The sequence below is a fragment of the Octopus sinensis genome, linkage group LG24 (assembly GCF_006345805.1).
Source record: "Octopus sinensis linkage group LG24, ASM634580v1, whole genome shotgun sequence".
Classification (NCBI taxonomy): domain Eukaryota; kingdom Metazoa; phylum Mollusca; class Cephalopoda; order Octopoda; family Octopodidae; genus Octopus; species Octopus sinensis.
Window position 1 is genome coordinate 27,467,632 of NC_043020.1, and position 14,240 is coordinate 27,481,871.

General features: G+C 41.6%; 1 protein-coding gene across 8 annotated transcripts in view; it reads right to left on the reverse strand.

The window, feature by feature from the left end:
• Positions 1–9,082: 9,082 nt before the first annotated feature.
• Positions 9,083–14,240, reverse strand: part of LOC115223952 (PHD finger protein 20) — a 60,019-nt gene continuing 54,861 nt past the window's right edge. For all 8 annotated transcript variants that reach the window (XM_036512897.1, XM_036512898.1, XM_029794699.2 and 5 more), the window contains 4 exons: positions 13,206–13,516; positions 12,130–12,449; positions 11,040–11,235; positions 9,083–9,934 (listed from right to left, as the gene is read on the reverse strand). In XM_036512897.1, the coding sequence (XP_036368790.1) occupies positions 9,813–9,934; positions 11,040–11,235; positions 12,130–12,449; positions 13,206–13,516 (949 nt within the window). In that variant the 3' untranslated portion in view covers positions 9,083–9,812. The remainder of the gene's footprint in view (positions 9,935–11,039; positions 11,236–12,129; positions 12,450–13,205; positions 13,517–14,240) is intronic.

Genomic DNA, 14,240 nt, shown 5'->3' on the forward strand with positions numbered 1-14,240 from the left:
TTGAGCGAAAACATCTAAAGCTCCACAAGGCTCCGGCAGGGGCTGATGGTGACCCCTTTTGTACTCTTTCGCCCCAACTTTCTCTCACTCTTTCTTCCTGTTTCTAGAGGAATGTTGCAATGGACTGGCATCCCGTCCAACTTGAGGAAACTGGGAAACCGGGCCTATGAGCCTGGCTACGCTTGAAAAGGGCGCATAAATAAATAAATCCATTTAGACAACTAAATGAAAACCAATGGCACAGTTATATTTAGTTACCACTCATACAAAGGTTTTATTTTCTGGTGTGCTTGCAAAGAGCTGTTGAGTCAAGTGAAGTCGTCATCAAGGCTGATGCCAATAGTGATGGACCGGCACCCATGCTGCTGACACATAACAAGCACCATTCAAGCGTGGTCGATGCCAGTACAGTCTGACTGGCTCCCAAGCCGGTGGTATGCAAAAAGCATCATTCAAGCATGGCCGATGCCAATGGCACGTAACAAGCACCATTCGAGCGTGGTCGATGCCGCTACTGCCTGACTGGTCCCCATGCCGGCGGCACGTAAAAAGCCCCCCACTACACTCTCGGAGTGGTTGGTGTTAGGAAGGGCATCCAGCTGTAGAAACTCTGCCAGATCAGATTGGAGCCTGGTACAGCCTTCTGTCCTCAGTCAACCATCCAACCCATGCTAGCATGGAAAGCGGACATTAAATGATGATGAATGAAACAGAAAATACATTAAAAAAACATCTTTAAATATAACTGATGGTAGCAATGGTAAATACACGCATACAAGTATTTTTTTCCCCTGGTTTCATGTATCATGAAGGAATTTTTGTTTTGGAAAAATTCTTTTAATAATGAAATGGAAAATAAATCAAAATAGCATCTTTACTGTTGCTAATCACCAGTATTTAAAACATGAACCAGATTATCAGAGTGGAAGAAGCTAACCCAAAATTATTTATTTAACAGTGTCAAGAGCTTTATTCCACACAGACTGATAACCTCTCAAACTGATCAAAGAGGCCATGGCAGGAGGGCCTGGTGGGGTTAGAGAGAAAGACACTTCAAGTTTATCTCCTAGTAACAAAGATTGAAAACGAACAAAAACATAAAAACGAGTTTGTTTTTTTTTCCCCTCAAGGCCACAAACTTCTAGAGTTGGTTGGTTATCTCTATAACCTAATATGGGACATGTGAAACAAAAGCAAAGTTGAGATTTGAACATGGAACGTGGCAGTTCACATGGGGCACTGGCACTCCTGTCTATTGCACTTCCTGCTGATTCTACCAAAAATAATAATTCTAAATTTTTGGCCCGAGACCAGCAATTTGGAAGGGAGTAAGACAGCCAATTACAATTGACCCCCCCCCCCAAAGGATGAAAGGCAAAGTCAACCTCGATGGAATTTGAACTCGGACCATAAAAACTGATGGAATGCTACCAAGCATTTTGATGTGTGATAAGAATTCTAATATAATAATAATCCATACCACTATAAACACAAGGCCTGAGAAAATGGGGGGGGGGGGTGTAGCAACAAATCAACCTCAGGACTTATACTTCGTAAGCCTAGTACTTATTCTATCGGTCAGGGATATAAATACATCACCATCGGTTGTCAAGCGATGTTGGGGGAACAAACACACACACATATATATATATAAAACATTATTGGTGAATTGAAGAAATGGAGCTGAACGCAGATTGAACAGAAATCGTTTTATTCATTCTACACGTGTTCGAAAGGCACAAATTACCAAAACGATTGAATAATGGGACCATATTGTGTCTTTCTCTTCAGGAAGAAAAAAGGAAATCCGTTGGAAAAACAAAAACAGAACAGAGAACTGTTTTTGTTTTTCCAACGGATTCCTTTTTTCTTCCTGAAGAGAAAGACACAATATGGTCCATTATTCATCGGATTTTGGTAATTTGTGCCTTCGAAACACGTGTAGAATGATAAAACGATTTCTGTTCAATCTGCGTTCAGCTCCATTTCTTCAATTCACCAATAATGTTTAATTTCAATTATCCGCACCAACGCACGGTTGCAACGCCAGATGGTTGTACCTCCAACCGTGCTGTTTACTGCTGTGATTTTTGCTACTAAGGTATCGGTTAAACTTTTGATTAATCTACTACAAGATTATTCATCTTTCTATTTCACATAATATATATATATATATATGTATATATACGATGGGCTTCTTTCAGTTTCCGTCTACCAAATCCACTCACAAAACTTTGGTCGGCCCGAGGCTAAAGCAGAAGACACTTGTACAAGATGCCACGCAGTGGGACTGAGCCAGGAACCATGTGGTTGGTAAGCAAGCTACTTACCACACAGCCACTCCTGTACCTATTTACATAAGCAAAAGCATATCCAAGTTCCTTGAGATGGGCCATCTCCAGAAAGAAGAGAAAAAAAATAAAAGCACATTCAAACGGTGCCATTTCTTTCCAGATCTCCACACAATCATGTCCAGTCTGTTTACTGTTCAACAGACCATGCCCAGAAACAGGTGAGAATTGGTTCTTCCGGCCAAAGAAAACTGCCCTCAATGTGATCTTATTGGTCTCATGCGTGGAAAAGTAGATGTCAAGACGAGGTGAACACAACAGTAACTCAATGACTCACAATTTTCATTTTTTCAATCATTTCAGCAAGGGGAACAAATCTAGGCATGCTTCAGTCTTACTAGACCTCCTTAGCAGAACATAGACATTCACTCAAACCTGCTGAAGTAGTGGTGAAGGAATCAGCTACTGATTGAACAATGTTGTACATTACTTCATTCGTTTTGCCTCCGTTTCTTTCCAGGCTTGCATGGGTTAGATGAGATATGTTATTGAGGCAGCTCTACAGTTGGATACGCAGCCTGTCACTAACCCTTACCTGTTTTTTCAAATAAGGGGTCTCTTATTTCACATATCTTTGATGGAACAAAGAAAGCATATAACTGGTTGTGAAGACATGTGATAACATCACCATCACTCAAAGCAAGTGGCACACTTCTATACAGCTAAATGATGATGATATATATGATATATATATATATGACGGCGAGCTGGCAGAAACGTTAGCACGCCAGGCGAAATGCGTATCCATATTTCGTCTGTCGATATGTTACGAGTTCAAATTCCGCCGAGGTCGACTTTGCCTTTCATCCTTTCGGGGTCGATAAATTAAGTACCAGTTACGCACTGGGGTCGATGTAATCGACTTAATACCTATGTCTGTCCTTGTTTGTCCCTTCTATGTTTAGCCCCTTGTGGGCAATAAAGAAATATATATACATATAACTTTATAAAATTTATAAATTTGAATAGTGTTCACTTCCGGATCCTCTCACTCTGTGAAAGTTTCTAGTTCGAATCACACGTGTCTCGAGATGTGCCGAAGATTTTCTATTTTGGATATATTTGGGGTACTTAGGTCTGCTCAGGACTTAGTATTTGCTTTTGCCATGGGTATGAGTAAGTATTTCATTTATGTCTTACGTATTTATCGCTGACGAGGAGAAAATTCTTATGAATTAACCCCGAAATTGGGACCAATACGGTAATAACGGATTTTTTAGAAATTTCTATCGGTTTGTTTCGAGACGTATAAATAATAATGGTTATTGATAATTTTTGTCTTTTTTTCAGCATATTTGGCATTAGAATTTTTCTTTTGTCCTTATTTTGTAAATTAAATATATATATATAAAGCACCATCCGTTCGTGGCCGTTGCCAGTGGCACATAAAAAGCACCCACTACACTCATGGAGTGGTTGGCGTTAGGAAGGGCAAACTGGGCCTGGTGCAGCCTCTGGCTTTCCAGACCCCAGTTGAACCGTCCAACCCATGCTAGCATGGAAAGCGGATGCTAAACAATGATGATGATGATATATATATATATATTACCATCACCACCATTTAACATCTGCTTTCCATGCTGGCATGGGTTAGATGGCTTGACAATGAACTGCAGGGCTACATGCCATTGTCTCCAGCTGCAACGGAATGAGCACCATCACAAGACAGTTGCCTCTATAGCATTCAATCTTTGTCAAGAGAATTTTAGGGGGAAACGGTGGCGGAATTTCGGATTAACTTTAATTCCAAACAGCTTAATAAACAAACAAAATTATTTTGCTAAATTCTTATTTCCAAAAATTAAACTGAAACAAAGAAATATGCTAGCAAAATGGTTAAGAACCAGAATTATTTAGAATTATTTTGATGCCAAAAGCCAAAGAAAAAAAGATCCACGACCACCACCTCAAAGAAGCATATTAAACCATTAAAATTTTTTTTAAATTAATAAAATAAAAGAAAACAACAAAACCAACATTTGGTCTCTACCTTTTCTTTTTTTTTTTTAAATTATATTTTTTTTTTATTTCAAAACTAAAAAGTTTTAACATTTTAAAAACAAATTGTCTTTTTACAACTTCAGAAAAAAAAACAAAAAAAAAAAAATTTTCAGAACCATTTTCTGTTTATAAGACAGAAACAGTTTCTTTGAAGGGTTTTCTCTCCAACCCACCCACCCAACAAGGGTTTTTTATTTTTTGCTTCGGTTCTTTTCATCTCCCTGATACTGTAAGTCTTTGACACTAAGTTTGGATTCTTCCACACTGACCCCATTAATGCTTCTTCCAACTTCAAAACTCAACTTAGCAAGTTTCATGGCTTTTCTACATAATAGCTTCAAATTTTGTCACAGGGCCGGCAACATCAAGGAGGAGGGGGTAAGTCAATCAAGCGGACCCCAGTGTTTAACTGGTATGTTTTACATCAACTCTGAAAGGATGAAACGCAAAGCTTGAAGGAACAGCGCTAAGAACCTTGGTCACCATGTTAAGGACCCTGCCAAGTTGCCCCCTTTTATATACAATATATATATACATAGGGTAAAGACCCACCTTTATGGTCATGAATAACTATGGGATCACACCTAGGAAGTTCCCCTCCGAGGCACAAGTCCAGGCAAGGTTGTTTGTGGAAGATCAGCAGTCGCCCATGCATACCAGCCTTGCCTCTCTGTGCCACCAATGTTATCCAAGGGGAGAGCAAAGGGGCCAATACAGCTCGGCACCAGTGACGTCACAACTAATTTTTACAGCTGAGTTAACTGGAGCAACGTGAAAGGAAGTGTCTTGCTCAAGAACACAACATGCAGCCTGGTCAGGGAATCAAACTCACTACCTCATGATTATGAGCTCAACGCTCTAAACACACACAGGCACCAACACACCGATATTCATTTTAACAAGCTGGCATGGCTGGCCCCCACCTTGGCATTTGACAGACTGATCTTGATGCTGAAGGGTTAAATATACACAGATGCAACATGAACAGAAGACGGCAACGAGAGAGAGAGAGAGAGAGAGAGTGAGAGAGAGAGAGAGAGAGAGAGAGAGAGAAGGGGAGAGAGAAAAGGACCATCAGCAACATGAAAGAAGGAAGCTTCTACCTATTTCATTCAACCCCATTTTGACGTTTCAAGTAAAATCTACAGCAAGCAGTCCCTGATTTCCTTAAAGGGGTGGACGTGTTTTCAATATGTATATTGCATTGGGAGTAGGCCCTTATACATTTTTGTTTCTTCCATCCATACCAGTGCTTTTCAAACTTTTTGCCGGAGCGGAACCCCAAGGAAACCTTCCACTGGCTCGAGGAACCCCTGTGCAATAATTTAATAGTCTTATGCACACATATCTGCACAGGAGACTTAAAAATTACTGCCGATTTTAGCAGTTTTGTAACTTCTTGCGAAACCCCTGGACTGTACTGGCGGAAACCTGGTTGAAAACCACTGATCCATACACTAGACCAAGGGTCACCAAACTTTCTTTCACAGGGGGCCAGATAACCGAGAGAGCAATGGTCGCAGGCTGCTTAACCATTTTGTGCAATGCCATACAGCGAATACACAATAAAAGACAACCAACATATTTATTCACCAAAAAGTTAAGGCGACGTTAGCAATAAATTGGTATTATTTATACTAATGTACAAGTATAGTACTTCATCAAATTATTTAAGCAAATTTAATATATGTTTAATTTAGAGTGTGTCAAGCAAGGTGACCACCCCTGCTTTGGAAAAGACAATACAGAAAGGCTTTGGAAGCAAAAGTTCCAGAAAATTGATTTTGTACCCGTGTATGTGTGTATGTTTACAGACGTACCCCAACACACAATATCAAACATTATAAGCACTAATTTGAGATCAAAAAGAACAAACCCACCTTTTAACCCTTACTGTGCAGGAACCAAGTGTGCACGGTTGGCCCCGTGCATGTGCACTTGAGACCCAAGATCCAAGCTGAGTCATTTGTGGGAGGAGGGGGTCGATACTTCCTGGAGTTTCTCCGCATTTCATATGACACGGTTCTCACATTTTAAATTTACTGGCCGATAGAGGGCGTGAGAGCCGATTCGCATATGATTAGCGAGTTACATCGTCAGCAGATACTTAATCAGCACAGTGAGGGTTTTAATATATTCTTTAAATAGTCTTTTAATGTTTGGGACATTGTGTGCCAATATACAAAAACAAACATTTACAAACATATATCTCACACACACACACACACACACACACAGAGGGCAGCCTTCAACTTGTGTCCAAAAGGGTTCCCATACTATTATTATCAGTGGTGGAAATATATATTTCTAGAGGAAGATTTTCACAGACTATGGTTTCAACATTTGTGAGTCACTGGCGACAATGTTATATATAATCTCATGACTATAAAATTCCAGTCATTTGAGCAGGTGCTGCCTCCAAGAGCAGGTGCTGTAAGAGGAAGACAAGAGGATACCAATACCCAGATGTGGTTTCTAGGGACCAAGAACAGATTTAAAGAAAAGACAATTCCAAGGGCCAAGAAACAGACTCAACCAAGAGCCTGATGCCCTAACCACTGAGCCATCTGCCTTCAAATTAACAGCAAAGAATATAATAAACACAGACAGGTTCGCTTAACCCTTTTGTTACCGACCCGGCTGAAAGCAGCCCCGTCTCTGAGTACAAAGGTCTTGTTTTCATAGGTTTTGAATAAAAATCTCCCACCAAACCTTAGTCACAATTTATGTTCCTAACACTAGCATCTCAAAATAAATACAGTAACAAAAGGGTTAAAAAGAATCTGCTCCACCCAAAAGGACCGTCTACCTGAGGTAAGAGTTATATCCTACAAAGCAGACACAGTAGCCCAGGGCAGTTTTCTACCTGGCTGGTTCTCGTCGACCGTCCTACACATGCATGCATGGATGACAGACATTAAACAATGATGAGGATGATGATTATCAAAAATGGTCTCATGACTTGTGGTTGCATGCGGTATACCTACACTCAAGCTCTTTTCATCCATTCCTAGCCATGCTGCTGTCATTTCTCTCTCTCACGTTCCCTCCTCCACTCTCATTTACGTCCACCCGTCTTAAACTACCTAGTACTCCCTCTAGATTTCCTGCGTACAAGACACCTTCCTCCACTGCCTGTGTTAGTGCCATAACAGAAAGCTGCCAAATCATGTCCCCTCTAGAAAGACTGGCAACCACGACAACCCCCACCCCCTGGTGTTGGTGTCACAAAAAGTGCACGTTGTACATACTGAGAAGTGGTTGGCAAATGAGCAGAGAAAGCATAAGGTTGTGAGGTCCCTTAGCCCTGTATCCCCAAGGACAAGCCTCTAGTACATTCTGTAAAGTAGTTGGCAAATGAACAGAGAAAGCATAAAGTTGTGAGGTCCCTAAGCCCTGTATCACCAAGGACAATTCAGCCTCTCTGGTGTTGATGTCACAAGGAAATCCTCCAGTACATTCTGTAAAGTAGTTGGCAAATGAACAGAAAAAAAGCATAGGGCAGTGAAGTCCCTACAGTCAGGTCTTGCTGAGGGCTACCCAACTTCTCCAGTGTAGGCAATAGGAAGGGCATCCAGCCGTAGAAACCAAGCCAAATGGTGCAAACAAGCACAAATCCATGGGAGAAATGGCTCCCAATAAGAAATGACTCAGACCAGGATTACCCATCCAACCCATGCTAGCATGAAAAGCAGATGTAAAAACGATGATGATGATGATGACGATGATGGTGATCTTTCCAACATAGGTAGAAGGGTGGAAGTTTGGTGGCGGGGAGGGAGAAAGGTGGGGGGGGGAAAGGTCAATTGAATTGTTTCCGTCAGTACATAACTTGGTACTTTATTTTATTGTCCCTGGAGGGATGAAAGGCCAAGTTGGCCCTTAGCAGGACTTGAACTCAGAATGTAAACAGCAAAACGAAAAAAAAAAAAAAAAAAAAAATATCTACTACTCTAAAAAATCTACCAATTCAAATACCCCCATAATGATGATGATGATGACTTTGTAAGAAAGGCACAGGACCAAGAATTTAATGGAAAGGCAGTCTAGTCAATTAAACTGACCATGGAAGGATAAAAGGTTAAGTTGACCTTGGTGGAATTTGAACTCAGAACACAAAGATGAAATGTCTCTAAGCATTTCATCCAGCACGCTAACAATTCCGCCAACTTGCTGCCACAATGATAATAATAATGATGATAAATATAATAATAATAATAGTCCCAAATTTTGGCACAAGGCCAGCAATTTTGGGGGTAGGGGGAGGAGGTTAAGTTGGTCACAACAACCCCAGTACTTGACTGGTACTTATTTTATTGACTCTTTACCTTCAGGATGAAAGGTAAGGTTGACCCAAGCAGGATTTGAACTCGGAACGTAAAACCAGACAAAATACTGCTTAGCATTTTGCCTGACATGCAAACAATTCTGCGAGCTTCCTACCTTAATAATAATAATAATAATAATAATAATTCTTTCTACTGGAAGCACAAGGCCTCAAATTTGGGGGAAGGGATTAAGTCGATTGCATTGACCCCAGTGTGTAACTGGTACTTGTTTAGTCCAACCCTAAAGGATGAAAAGCTAAGTCAATCCCAGTAGGGTTTGAACTCAGAACGTAGCGGCATTTTGCCCGTCGTTCTAACAATTCTGCCAGCTCCCTGCCTTTCTACTCAAAGCACAAGGCCTGGAATTTTGAGGGAGGGGGCTAGTCGATTACATCGACCCCCAGTGTTTCACTGGTACTTAATTTATCGACCATGAAAGGAAGAAAGGCAAAGTCGACCTCGGCAGAAAAATAATTGAATGATAACAAATAAGATATTTTTACAAACGCAATGATAATAATAATGTACAGTATTGTTTTGAAATAACAGCCATTCCTGTTAAATAAACAAAAAGAAAGAAAATAATAAATAAATAAAAGTTTAGCAATCCTTTTTCACATCAAAAAGGAACCCCCAACATCTTCTTCCAAAATAGTTACCCCCATCGATACCATCGTCCACTGCCAATTTTCTGAGGCTTGTTTCCATCGTTTTGGCCAGTGGCTCCCGGGTGTTTGTTTGGAAGACATAAGCACCGCTTCGGAATGAGAGCACCAGCCCTTTGCACATACGTACGTATATCAGGGCATATGTTGTCTGTGTGTGAGTGAGTGAGTGTGTGTGTGCATCTGAACTTGTGTGTGCATGCGTGAGTGAGTGATACCATTCATGACTAATGGTAATGTGGTGGTTCCATGCCTGAACTCCTGCATGTTGGCCACCACCACCACCACCACCACCACCTCCCCCTGATTTTGTTTCTTTTTTTTTCTTTTTGCTTTTGCTGGGGTTATTTGTTTTCTTTTTGAAAAACTCCCCCAAAACAAAAAAATAGTAAAAAAAAAACCGACACCAGATTCTTCTTCAAGAGAGAGAGAAAGAAAGAGAGTGATCCAAGTTCCTGGGATGGAATTCACTGATAAGCAGCCATCTTCCGTACTTTACTCAAATCATTCATCATACTACGCAGAGATTTCCGCAACAAGGGCAGGTCGGAGGAGAGTGGTGTCGTAATCTTCTCCTTGTCTTCCAGTCCTGAAAATGGAAAAAGAAATATTATTATTACTAGCAGTATTGCCCGGCGTTGCTCGGGTTTGTAAGGGAAATAAATATATAAGCATTTTTAGAGAGTTACTTCCCTTATATAAACCGAGCAAAAATCATTAAAAATGCGGAAAAGTGATGGTAAATTTTTTTTTTAAATCAGACTCATCGTAGACGCGCGCTAATACCCAGAAGGGCTCGATATAAATCACGACTATAAGATACCCGCTTTTGGTTAAACTGCACCGCAAAATGTGGGAGTAATTAGGAATCTAAATCGGAGTAGACAGACACACACACAACTTCATTTTTATATATAAAGATTAAGACGGCAAGCATTAGGGTCGATGTAATCATCTCAGCCCCTCCCATGAAATCACAGACCTTGTGCCAAAATTTGAAACCACTGGCAGAATCACTAGCATGCTGGACGAAATGCTTAGTGGCATTTGGGCCCATCGCTATTGGTCTGAGTTCAAATTCTGCCAAGATTGACTTTGCTTTTCACCCTTTTGGGGGTTGATAAAATAAGTTCCAGTTGAACACTGGGGTCAATCTCCCCCAAGATGCCCTTGTAGCAAAAATTTGAAACTTATTATTATTATTACTATTATTATTTTTAAGGCGGCAAGCTGGCAGGATTGTTAGCATGCTGGACAAAATGCTTAGCGGTTGTTCATCTATCGCTACATTCTGAGTTCAAATTCCGCTGAAGTCGACTTTGCCTTTCATCCTTTTGGGGTCGATTAAATAAGTACCAGTTACATTCTGGGGTTGATATAATCGACTTAATCCGCTTGCCCCAACTGTGTGCAGCCCCTTGCAGGCAGTAAAGAAATAAGAAACTGAAAGAAGTCCATCATATATATACATATATTTGAGTGTGTTTATTCCCTCACCATCACTTGACAACCAATGATGGTGTGTTTACGTCCCCATAACTTAGCGGTTTGGCACAAGGGACTGATAGAATAAGCACCAGGCTTACAAAGAATAAGCCTTGGGGTCGATTTGGTCGACTAAAGGCAGTGCTCCAGCATGGCCCACAGTCAAATGCCTGAAACAAGTAAAAGAATAAAACACTGTATATACGTACTGTCGATCTGCTCTCCTATTGAATCGAGTCGATGATTGATCTCCCGTTGCGTCTGCATGACGTATTGCAACAGATTGGTTTGGTAATCCTGCAACGGATCGACTGTGGCAGCCTTGGAAGCTTCTGTTGCATTCTCTCTTCCCGGATCTTCAGTACTTTCCGAATTGGAATCACCCTCACCACTCGCTGACGGAGGCTGAAATACAGAAAGACGACGAAATTCAACCCTTTGGATACCAACCTGCGCAAGACTGCTTCTAGTTCCCTGTTTCAACCTTTTAACATTGAAACTGACCAAGTCAGGACCAAATATTTTATCTGTTTTATGTTCAAACTAACCAGATTTGGCCCCTCCAACCTACCCAACAATGTCATTTTAAAACAGGTTTTCAACCATTTTTTATCTATGGATTTTGAATAGAAATACAATTTGTATGCCTTATTTGAGTAATACCCATGTTAGTCACAGTAAGGGCAGTGGGACAGCACACCTAACAACCACCACCATACGCCACTGGTAAGATGTTAGAGAAAGAAACCCAGCTGTTTCTTGTAATACATACCAATACACACGTCTAAAGCTAAATATTTCCAGGGGCCCGGCTCGCCCTAACTGGCTCCTGTGCCGGTGGCACGTAAAAAGCACTATCCAAATGTGATCTATGCCAGGCCTACCTGACTGGCTCCTGTGCCGGTGGCATGTAAAAAGCACCCACTACACTCTCGGAGTGGTTGGCGCTAGGAAGGGCATCCAGCTGTAGAAACCTTGCCAGATCAGATTGGACTCTGGTGCAGCCTCCTGGTTTGCCAGTCGTCAGTCAAACCGTCCAACACCATGCCAGCATAGAAAACGGACATTAAACGATGATGATGATTGATCCCCTATTTACTATTTTGTGTGGAGCCTGCCAAAAATCTTATATGGGCCTCTCAGGATGAGAACCACTGTCCTACAATAAATAATCACGTTGTTTAAGTCACAAAGCTACCAGATAATGCAGGACTACTTAATGGAAAATAATGCAGGATATTTTATTAGTGAAGGTATACAAATGGGAAACAACCAGAAGGCACAGCATGTGTTACTAACCTTAGAACTGCTGCTGTTGTTGTTATTGTTGTTGTTGACTGTTGGCTTGGGCTCTTCGTCTTTGTCAGTTTCCCAAACAAACTGGCCCTTCTTGGTGTCTCCAGCTTTTTTGGAACCTGCTTCCGTTCGATTGGGGCTGTCCTTGAGAAGACTAGATATTTTCCCGCTGTTGGGTAAGTGACTGGATTTCAATGGCAACGATGTGGAGGAGGAGGAGGATGGTGATGACGAGGATGATAGAGAAGACGTTGATAATGACGATGACGACGATGATGACAATCCGGTGCCTTTTGACTGAGAACCAGGATCTTGGTCCACACCTGAACAAAGAAAATACAAATGTTAAACAACATGCTTTTAATTTTTCTGTTAATTACCATCATCGTTATTTTAACATCCACTTTTCTTTGCTTGCATGGGTCAGATGATTTCTCATTGAGAAAGATTTTCTACATCCGGATGCCCTTCTTGTCCCTGTTCCTAAACAAGCTGGTATTTCTCCAAGGCCCAGACAGGTTTTCACAGAAGAGGGGAAGCTTGTTTACGATTATCACACAATGTCAGGTTAAGTAAGTTTCTTAAACATCACACCTGCCCCTATTATATATATTTCTTTACTACCCACAAGGGGCTAAACACAGAGGGGACAAACAAGGACAGACAAAGGGATTAAGTCGACTACATCGACCCCAGTGCGTAACTGGTACTTAATTTATCGACCCCGAAAGGATGAAAGGCAAAGTCGACCTCGGCGGAATTTGAACTCGGAACGTAACGACAGACGAAATACGGCTACGAATTTCGCCCGGCGTGCTAACGTTTCTACCAGCTCGCCGCCTACCTGCCCCTATTATATACATAGGTATACAAGGCTTTGGTCAACCCAGGAATATACAAGAAGACCCTTGCTCAAAGTGCTATGCGTTGCTTTATTTCACTTCATGCCACCTGGCCCGAGAATTGACACCATAGCCTCATGATTGCAAGTCCAATGCCCTAACCACTATGCCACATAAACATAAAACAATAAAACAAACTGAAAAAATTAAAAGACAAGACAAAAACAAAATACCAACCTGAGTGATTCTGATCTGCTGGACTGCAATTATTCGTGGTCAATGGATGAGGACCACTGGCAGGGGTAGGACCCGTGTCCTGCACCATCCCCGACTCATCAGCCTCAGAGTCTTGTTGGTCAGCCAGGATCTCTGCAGGCAACTGAGGGTCAATCAATACGGGGTCGACAAAAGTGGACACCCTGAAGCTGGACAGCGTTGGTCTTATTTCTGGACATTCCTGTTCTGTGTGTGAGGTGTTAGCCGTGTTGTTGCTGTTGAGGGTCGACCAGTTTTTAGTCCACAATTTTAGCCCTTCTTTTTCACTGGACCTGGAAGAAAAAGGAAACGGAAACAAATAATAATTACGTCACACATATTGGTGTTAAGAAGGGCATCGGCTGTTCAAACCACGCCAAGACAGATGACAACTGGAGCCTGGTGCAGCCCTCCAGCTTGTCAGTTAGTTTCTGTCAAACTGTCCAACCCATGCCAACATGGAAAATGGATATTAGATTATGATGATGATACGGTCAAGATAGGAAAGACCGATTCCCACCACTACCCCACCCCAAGTGATTGAGTAAGATTCATTTTTGTATCAATAGAAGAAGGATGGAAGGCAAAATTGCAAAACTGACCCCACCACCAGCAGGATTTGAACTTGGGATGTACAGGCTTGTAATACAATACAGCAAGATATTTCGTCCAGCACTCCTGATTCTACCTTCCCCTCCCACCCCCATCTTATAATAATAAAAGTGCCGTGGCATGGCCACAGTCAAATAACTGAAACAAGTAAAAGGGTAATGTCATAGCTAAGGTTCTACAGAGGAACCGCTGTGTGAATGGCCCCCAGTGCTGTTCTGAGTGAATTTGATTAAATGGAAACTATGTGGAAGCTCTGTGTGCGTGATAGAGTACTTGACAACCTGTGTTATTTCAAGCTGGCAGAAACGTTAGCATGCCGGCCGAAATGCGTAGCCGTATTTCGTCTGCCTTTACGTTCTGGGTTCAAATTCTGCCGAGGTCGACTTTGCCTTTCATCCTTTCGGG